The sequence below is a fragment of the Helianthus annuus genome, chromosome 11 (genome assembly GCF_002127325.2).
Source record: "Helianthus annuus cultivar XRQ/B chromosome 11, HanXRQr2.0-SUNRISE, whole genome shotgun sequence".
NCBI lineage: Eukaryota > Viridiplantae > Streptophyta > Magnoliopsida > Asterales > Asteraceae > Helianthus > Helianthus annuus.
The window spans coordinates 100,898,032-100,907,958 of record NC_035443.2 but is presented as its reverse complement, the minus strand read 5'-3'; the positions used below and the strand labels follow the sequence as shown (position 1 = coordinate 100,907,958).

General features: G+C 39.1%; 2 protein-coding genes across 2 annotated transcripts; both read left to right on the top strand.

Moving 5' to 3' along the window:
* Positions 1 to 545: 545 nt before the first annotated feature.
* Positions 546 to 1,040, top strand: LOC110919111. Its single transcript, XM_022163388.1, has one exon. It carries the CDS (start codon positions 546 to 548, stop codon positions 1,038 to 1,040), a length of 495 nt encoding a protein of 164 aa, XP_022019080.1.
* Positions 1,041 to 4,207: 3,167 nt separating this feature from the next.
* LOC110919112 lies at positions 4,208 to 9,252 on the top strand. Its single transcript, XM_022163389.1, has 2 exons — positions 4,208 to 4,394; positions 8,426 to 9,252. The coding sequence occupies exons 1-2, from the start codon at positions 4,208 to 4,210 to the stop codon at positions 9,250 to 9,252; spliced, it is 1,014 nt and encodes a 337-aa protein (XP_022019081.1).
* The last annotated feature ends 675 nt before the right edge of the window (positions 9,253 to 9,927 follow it).

The window sequence follows — 9,927 nt, the reverse complement described above, 5'->3', positions numbered from 1 at the left end:
TGGCTTATCACATTTATAGTATCGTTTCTGGCAGGACTTCGTTATGGACGACTTGGGTTTCTTTGCATAGGCTTCGTGGCCGCAGTTTGTGGGATATCCCGGTCCAATCTAGCTCTCCGTGGGGATGGAAAAAACTGATGCAGTGCAGGTATGGTATTCGTGAACACATATGGGTTAAGATTGGCAATGTCCATAGCACCTCACTGTGGTTCAATAAATGGTCGTCTGAGTACCCGCTGCAGCAAATAGTTACCCCGCGTCAAATGGCCCGATATGGTTTTACTATCAAGTCAAAAGTGACTGAAGCTTTTATTGATGGCCGATGGGAATGGCCGGAAGATTGGAGAAGTGTGTACCCTGCTTTGTTTCAACTTCGGCCTCTCTCTATATCGGATGTGCAGGATAGAATATTATGGATGAATTCTGATGGAAAGCTTGTCCCTTTCACGTCAAAAGAAGTGTGGAATGTGATCCGGATCCGTGACCAGCCGAAACCGTGGTCGAAAGTGGTGTGGTCATAATTTAATATTCCTAAACATTCGTTCATGTGTTGGCTTATTTTCAAAAAGAAACTTTGGACTCAAGACCGGATTATAAGGTGGAATCATTCAGTTACGGGTTCTATGAATCTGATGTGTTTCTTGTTATGCCAATCAGGTTTAGAGACACATGAGCACTTGTTTTTCGAATGTTCATATTCGAAATCAGCTTGGCATAAAGTGAGGCATAAAGTAGATATGAATTCGATTCAAGATTCATGGGAGGATATTTCAGCTTGGTTGATCGCTAGAGCCAACTCGAAGTCGGTTTTTTCTGTTGCGAGTAGATTGGTGGTGGCAGCCGCAGCTTATGTCAGTTGGAGTGAACGTAACGCTAGATTTTTCAGTAATCGTCTAAGACCTCCAGAACAGCTGGCCGATAGAATCATTAGCACGGTTAGAACAAAGTTAATCTCTTTCAGGTACAAGCAGACTTCAAAAGTCAATCGTTTTATGGAAGAGTGGAAGATGGATAAAGAAGACTTCTTGGATGAAGACTGAAGACCAATTTTTTGTTTTCTTTTGATGTATTTGGTTGTGTCTTTTGGTTGTTTCTTGTTGCACTCTTCAGTGGTATGCCACTAAGAGAACTAGAGGGTACTCTCAGCCTTCTATTGTATGATTTTTTGATGTGTTATAAAATCACCGGGGTAACCCTTTACCCAAAAAAAGGGTTGATTTTACGCCTTGTTTAGTGTAATTTATATGTTGCATTTTACGCACATCAAATACCCCACACTTGAATCTTTGCTTGTCCTCAAGCAAAACTCTATAATGTGGCTTACACACCCAATCGAAATTGGTAGAAGAGAAGTTTTTGGGTTTATCTTTAGAGTGTCGGGAATCCAAGTTCTAAATTTATTTTGTTTTTATTTTATTTACAATCTTATTCGTCATGATTTATTTAAAACGCATATTAAGAAAAATTATTTGTTTTGGGCATAACATGCCTTTATAAAATTCTATTTAGTTATATACAATTTTACACACCTCACAAGTGGTCACTCAACACTCAGCCGAAGTAGTTTAAGTGAAAACGCTCGGACCCGGTTTGGAACTTACTCCTACTATAGGTTTGACAAACAATTAAACCTCCTCCTTTTTGACGTCTAATCCTTGTAAATATCAAGAGGGCTTTTAAAAGGGTAGGTTGTGGCTCGGGTAGGTGTGTTTGGTAAAAATGGTGAAAAGCGTAAAAAGTATCGGTTTTTCCATTGTTTTGTAGCTTAGCAAAAAAGACTTTGGCTAATGTTGTTTTTTTAACCAAAGTTGAAACTGAGCCATACTTGTAATTTTTATAGCCGAACTTTTTACAAAAATAAAGGGTGTAAATAAAAAGGTTTGTGGATGTGGGTGGTTGTTTTTGCAAAAGTATATATTTTTGCGGGTTTAGAAACGAAAGGGTTAAGTCTCAAAGGGGTTTATCTAAGGGGATGTTTTTGGTAAGGGATGAAAAGAAAAATAAAGGTTTAAATTGAAAAATGGGTTTAGTCCTAATGACTCTATCATTTACTTACTTGGGTTTTTGTCGGTAAGGATTTGGAACGTATCATATTGGCAAGTTCTAGATTTGTAAGATCCAAACGGGCTATTCACACAAGAAAAGAAAAATTGAGCAATTAGTATCGAAGTGTATTTGTATGCTCGGTAAAGGCTCAAAAACTCACTTTTGTGGTAAAAGGGGTATAGTGTAAAAATGTATATATAATCAAATTTTACAAAGATTTGTTATGCCCGTTTTTATAATTTTCTTAATTGTTTTTTTTATCACGACGCTATCAAGTGTAAATTAGTAAAAACATAATTTTTAGAACTTATTTTTCCCAACTAAAACAAGATAAATAATTTTTTTTGAAAAGTTTGCGGTGATTAGCGGTTTTCCAAGGCGAGTTTTGTGTAACGCTTGTTTTTAGGACAAACGATTCAAGGCTTTAACATCTCTCCCACACTTCAATTACACATTATCCTCAATGTGTCCCAAATAGGATTTGTTTTGATTAAATGTGCAAAAAGTGGGTAAAAATATCAATTTTGTGGTTACTGGTCACTGCAGCACGGAGGCGTGCTAGGTGGACACGGCTGTAACATCCGTCGAAATGGGCTCCTAAAATCCGACCCGTTTTAAAATTTAGATCCTAACATTTGAAACCTCAAGATTTATTTTTTAGTGTTTTAAATCTTATAAAAAACACAAGAACATAAAATTTGAATTTTTAAGTTGATGTAACAAAAACATGATTTTGTTTTACACAGTCTAGAATATGAAATCGTGACTCTAAGCTCATAAAAACAAAAGTTATAAAAGCAATTCATTTATTTAAGTTAAATAGTAATTTTATAAACAAAATAGAAAACTAGAATATGAAATCGTGACATTAGATTGGAAGGTATGGGGCCGGCGAGGCACGGCGCCGCCCCGCCACACCACCCCCTTGGCCCGTCCCCGTCAATACCGGCAGCCCAGGGACATTCTCGATGGCCCCACTTTTCAAAAAAATAGCCGTTACAACGGCTATATACCCACTTTTTAAATTTAAAAAAAAAATAAAAACCGTTTTCTATAAAATACCCCTCTTTCACCATTTTCTTCCTACTTTCAACCCAAAACGCTCTCATTTTTATACCCATCTTTTATAAAAAAATATCTTTAATTCTTAGTGGTCCTCGTCTTTGGAGGAAGGGGAGATGTTTTACGCAAACATTGTGCTAAGTGCGGCTTAGATTATTACGGAGGAGGAAGAGGAAGAGGTCCCGTTTGAAATACAAACCAGGAAACAACGAATTAACAGAGACCGCGAAGGTTTATCATTATTAATTTTTTTATCCTTATTCGTACTTTCCTCATATTTACATTTTTTTACGACAGGAGCGCACGATAAATTAGTGAACGATTATTTTTCGGATGCACCCCCTTACAATGCTGAGATTTTCAGATGTAAGTTCCGAATGAGTCGCCGATTATTCACTCGGATTGCTGACGATTTGGCGGGGTTCGACCCGTTTTTCACGTTACGATATGATGCTCGTGGCAGACAGGAATGTTTGTATCGGTTTTGCGTAAATGTGGTGAAACTGTATAGCAAAAAATATTTGCAAAAACCAAACGCGTATGATGTTCAACAGTTGTACCAAGCTCATGAAGCACGACATGGGTTTCCTAGAATGCTCAGTAGCATTGATTGTATGCACTGGGCGTGGCATAACTGCCCGTATGCGTGGCGAGGCCAATATACGCGAGGCGATCACGACCATCCAACATTAATACTAGAGGTCGTGGCATCACAAGATTTGTGGATCTAGCATGCTTTCTTTGGTCTTCCCGGTTCACTTAACGACCTTAACGTGCTATACCAATCTGCGATCTTCAGCGACGTCGTAAATGGAACCGGTCCGGACACTAGTTTTTTTGTTTCTGGGGTGGAATATAGGCGCGATTATTATCTTGCTGACGGAATATATCCGTCTTACTCTACAATTGTCAAGACTATTCCATACTCGGAGGACAAAAAAAGAAAAAAATTGCCAAGCGTCAAGAAGCGGCAAGAAAAGACATCGAACGTTGTTTTGGTGTTCTACAAAGAAAATGGCAAATCATTCAACAATCGGCATGTGCGTTCACACCGAAGAGGTTGCGCCTTTGTATGTACGCTTTCATTTTGCTCCGTAACATGATTATTGAAGACGAAGGTTGGGCGATTTGTGAGTATAATGAGAATGCATCTATCGGGAATACTGTACTGGTTAATCCGGGGCAACAAGATTTAAACTCGTTCTCGCTAACCAATGATTTCATGCACGCAAACCTTCAAGCCGATTTGACAGAACATATATGGAAAAACGCAAACGGTGGGGACGGTGACGAAGACGATAGCGAGTAGTATTTATGTTTGTGTGTTTTTTTTTAAATCTATTCTTTTTTATAAATTTTAGGTAGTGTAATTTTTTTTCTTGGTTATGTAAAATATGTTAATTAAAGTTGTTTTTATAAATTGGATAACAAAATACAAAAACAAAATAAAAAACTTTAAGTGGGATAGGCCCATCCTCCACCCACTTGATTTTGCTTATAGGGACATCCTATGAAGGATGGGGATGTGGCGTCCTATGTGGCGCGACCCATCCCCATGGGGATGACCCTCCCCATACCTACCAGTCTTACCCAAGTCTCGCAGTCTATACGATCAAGTGCGATCACGACTGATATCATCAGTGCGATGACCATTAGTTTAACATCATTTATGATGTCAAACGAATCGCCTACGGGCCATATTATATGGCCAATTATGATAATAGTAGTGGTCTACGACCCCTAGTTAAAGGTAATGAACTATGTTCAAACCTTAAAGCCCTTGTTATCAAATGAAATCGCGACACATATATATATATATATATATATAGGGTAAGGTTCATGCGAGAACCACCTTTATTGCGAGAACCGCGAGAACCAATGTGAACACAAGCTAAAATAGCTAAAAAAACCTAAAAAAACCCTAAAAAAACCTAACCCCCACCCCCCCCCCAAAAAAAAACCTAACCCCCCCCCCCCCCAAAGCTAAATGCTAAAAACTAAAACCCTCAAAAAACCTAAAAAAAACCTAACCCACCCCCCCCCAAAAACCTAAACCCCCCTCCCCCACCCCCCAAAAACCTAAACCCCCCCACCCCCCCCCCCAAGCTAAAATGCTAAAAACTAAACCCCCCAAAAAACCTAAAAAATCTAAAAAAATAAAAAAAAATAAAAAAAAATCTAAATTTTTTTTTTATTTTTTTACTATTTTTTATGTTCAATTTGCTACTTTTAGTGGCCAAAAAAAAATTTTTTTTTTTAAAAAAAAATTTAAAAAAAATTTTTTTTTTTTTGGATACTAAAAGTAGCGATTTTTATATAAAAAATAGTAAAAAAATAAAGGGTGGTTCTCGCGGTTCTCGCAATAAAGGGTGGTTCCTAACGGATCTTTGTCCTATATATATATATATATATATATATATTGGTTGTCCTTTGTGACAAGGCTTAGTGCCATATCTTCTAATGTCCTTCGTGACGAGGCCTTGTGCCATCTCTTTCACAATCCTTGTGACAGGCCCTTGTGCCATGTCTTTCACGTCCTTCGTGACAAGCCAATGTGCTATATTTAAATGTCCTTCGTGACAAGCTAATGTGCTATATTTAAATATCCCATGTGACAAGCCGGTGAGTTATATGGCTAAGTCCATTACCAATTATGGTAAGCAGGGCTAGTGAAATTGAGTTATACGGCTAAATTGATCTAATGCAAATAAATTGGTTTGCTATTTAGTTCTCGAAGTATTACTAATGGCATTATTTATCTTTCAGATAAACTTATGGCAAGCCTGAGTATTGGCAAAGCAAGTAAGAAAACCAGTGGTGATGATTTAGAGCACTAGAACCGTAATGACGAAGAGAATCGTCTTCGATTCATAGTTGCCGATGATGTCTGTGACAACTCGAGTTTCCAAGATTCCATCTTCGCATTAATTGCACATTAATTGTTTAGTTGTTTACTTGCACGACTTGTTGCCTTGTAATTGTGCACGTTGGATTATATGTTGAGATGTTTGTTTGATATGTTATCTATTTAATGTGATTAAAGTGTTTGGTTACATGAACTTGTAAACTGTTTGAGATTAGGAACTATACCCGACGAAACAATTTCAGTCTCGCCATAACCCACACGACGAAACAAGGAGTTTCGCCATTAACCACTTCGATGAAACAGAGTAGTGTTTCGCCGTCCTTATCTCGATGAAACAGGCGTTTCGCCGGCCCACTGTTTCGCCGAAGCCCATTAAGGGCCCAGTACGATTACGCGTATATTTATTGGGTATTACTGTTTCATTCGTCACACTTTTAGCAAATAAGAAACCCTAGAGCTCTCTCTCCCTATTGACGGCGACTGTGTGTCCTCGAAGCCACCTAAAATCAATCGAGTCATTGTTCCATTCAACCGATTAGTGTGTAATATCTCGGATTGATCACTGTTAAGTTGTTGTGTAGATGGTTGTTATTATGTTTGAATTCCATTGATTGTTGATGATGTTTATTTATGAACCTGTTAACAATTAGGGTTTCTTGGTATTATTGATTTGAATAGACTTTGGATCAATGAGGAAGGATGTCTGTAATGATGAATCTGTAAAATTGTATTGTGCAATGGCCATCATATATGCTAGATCGTTTAAGGTTGACACATGATTGCTGTATGTTTGTATGTTTTCAGTATAATGATTGATGATTACAGCGTTAGATGATAACTGGTTGTTCGAGATTAGTGTAAAACGGCTGTTCAGAATGATTAGGGTTTCTGTGTGTAACTGATAACGCGACGTAACTGACGCCTTCCGACGAAACGCCGATGACGACGAAACGGGTGTGTTTCGCCGGAGGGTAATCACGACGAAACGGGTGCGTTTCGCCAATGGGATGTACGACGAAACAGGGGAGTTTCGTCGAAGGGGTTCACGATGAAACAAGTGTGTTTCGTCAAGTTGTTAAGCATGCACAGTAACTCGGTTAGGTCTGTTAAGGGTTAACTGGGTTAGTTAGCTGTTGTTGATGATAAGCATGACTTGCATGAATTTATATGACTGATAAATGCTATGTGTTAGCTGTTACTTACATATACGTTATGATCATGACTGTTACTTGAACTATGTGATTACCAACTGATTACGTATGTATAAACACTATAGGATTGGATTGAATTATTTGTGAGCGAGTAATAATCTTACCGAGCAAACCGAGGTGAGTTCACACTTTCTACAAGGCATGGGATTCCCAAGGGTTGAGAATGGGTTAAAGAACTAAAACGGAAAACTACATATTCTCCTTGGGTAGAATATGTACGGCCATCCTCCTTGGGTAGGATGCCACAATATATCCTGCATATTCTCCTTGGGTAGAACTACGTACGTTCGTCCTCCTTGGGTAGGACAACAACCTTAACTTACTAGACAAAACTCTATCATGAAGTCCATCCTCTTTATATCGACTTAATCGCCGAGGCCGATGGCGAGCGGGTCATTAGTTAATAGCGCTATTAGGTTTAACAAACCTCACACCGTGTCGTTCGAACGGGCGTGTACTAATGGACTACGGCAAACTGTCAGTGATGATAGACACTGATGTAGGGCACAACTTATATTTCGTTAGTAGTCGATATGGTATGGTCTAGTGGTTCACAGGGGAAGCCCCCCACTGATTATGGTTACGGTTTGGGAAACAAAAGAACTGGTTAACTCGTGGTTTACGAAACGACTTATGATTTCAAAACAAACTGGTAAAACTGAACAACCAACTGTGAACTCGCTCAACTTTGTTGTTGACTCGTTGTTACATGCCTTGTAGGTCAATAGGTACTTTGGGATCTTGCACGAGGAGGCGTGGACGTTGTGGGACATGGATAGTCATATGCCATGTTAAACATTTATCATACTTTTGAACTTATACTTTGGTTTTAAACATTATGCTTCCGCTTACAACTTAAACTATGTTTTGTTTGGACACCAATTATATTGTGTTTGGGTTTTGCGTTTATTGATATGCTTTATTCAATATGATTGGTGGCTTGATCCTGGTCAGTCACGCCTCCAAGCGGTGATAATCCGCACGTGGATTTTGGGGGTGTGACAAAGTCGGTAAAGCCCCGGCTGGATTTATGGCCACATTTAAAGGGCCAAAGCCATCGGTACAAAAATAGAACTCCGTTACTAAACCCTATTCTAATACTCATAAGACTGAAAAGTCTCAATTCTCCTCAACTAAAAATGAGCAGAATATCAAGAGTATCAAGAAAGTTGAGTCTCATGACCTAAGAAGGGGTGTACCTATAAGTACTTTGTTTCATGTAAACCCCGTGACTTTACAGGTGAGATTGGAGCAATCGATGCTCTAAAGTGGCTGGATGAAATGGAAACCGTTGTTGATATAAGCGGTTGTGCCGCCAAGGACACTGTTAAATTCGTGTCCCAATCCTTCAAGGAGGATGCTCTGACTTGGTGGAAGGCACTAATCCAATCCACTGACAAGGTTGAAATGTACAGCCTGAGTTGGTCAAAGTTCGTGGAATTGATCTGCGAGACTTATTGCCCACCTCACGAGGTGGAGAAAGTTGAAACTGACTTTCTAAAGCTGACCATGAAAGGCCTCGAGTGTCGAGCCTATTTGTCTGATTACAATTCTTTATCCAGACTCGTGCCTTATTTAATTACCCCCGAGCCCAAGCGCATTGCGCGCTCTATTGGAGGACTCGCTCCAGAAATCAAAGGGATGGTTAAATCCTCCAAACCTGCAGCTTTTAGATCCGCTATGGATCTGGCTCTATCTCTCACTGAAGATGAAATAAGAGCAAGGGCGATTAAGGCCGAGGAGGATCACAAGAGAAAGCGTGATGATACCCCAAGTAAAGATTTCAAAAAGGGTAAGACTGGTTCGAATTATAACCAGTCCAAGCCGAATGAGGCAAAACCCAAATGTAAAACCTGCGGGAAGCAACACTTCGGAAAATGTTCCCGTGAGCAGAACAAGGGATGTGGTATCTGTAAGGAGATGGACCACAAGTCTCATGAATGCAAAAATTTGAAAGACGCCACATGCTATGGATGTGGCGAGAAAGGGCATATAAAGACCCGCTGCCCAAAGAGGGCGACTGACGGGAAAAACAAGGCCACTGATGGCCAGAAAGGCAATGATTGAGCCTTCCAATCTGCTACAGCAGAAGCAGTTCAAGACAAATATTTACGTATCTGTTTCTCGCAAAAGTTTTATTTACTAGAAACTTGTTTTAAATTCTGGAGTTAGTTAAAGCTTCATCTATTGTAAATTTAATAAAACTTTAAATCTTCCTTTTCAAGGCTTAGATATTATTTAAAAAAAATCAAGTGGCCAACCTAGATGGTTTCATATATAAGATATCCTCCGCGAATCAGTTTGTCTTTGATGATCTTTTCATCTATAAATCCTGCGGGATTCGATATGTTCTTAGACAAGGATTGGTTAGTCCAAAAACCAAATCCACTTTATCTTCAGTAAGAAACTTATCAAAGTTAAAATCCCCATCTGGTGATATATTCACCATCTGTGGAAGATCAACACTATGGATTGCCCAATGAAGCTTTTATGCTAGAGGCATCCAAGTGATTGAAAGAAGGATGTGTCATCTGCATGACACAAGTAACTTTTGATGAATTAAAGTCAAAAGCTGAAGACCTTTATGTGGATGGACATGAAAAGTCCGTAGCCACCCAGGAAGCGTAATGCTTAAAATGTTCGCAAGTGAGTCGAACATCGTAGACCATTGTGGTCTACATACTGAACTGGGAAAATCCCACATGGAATTGGGAATTGGTAACAACAGATCTAATCTCCCAG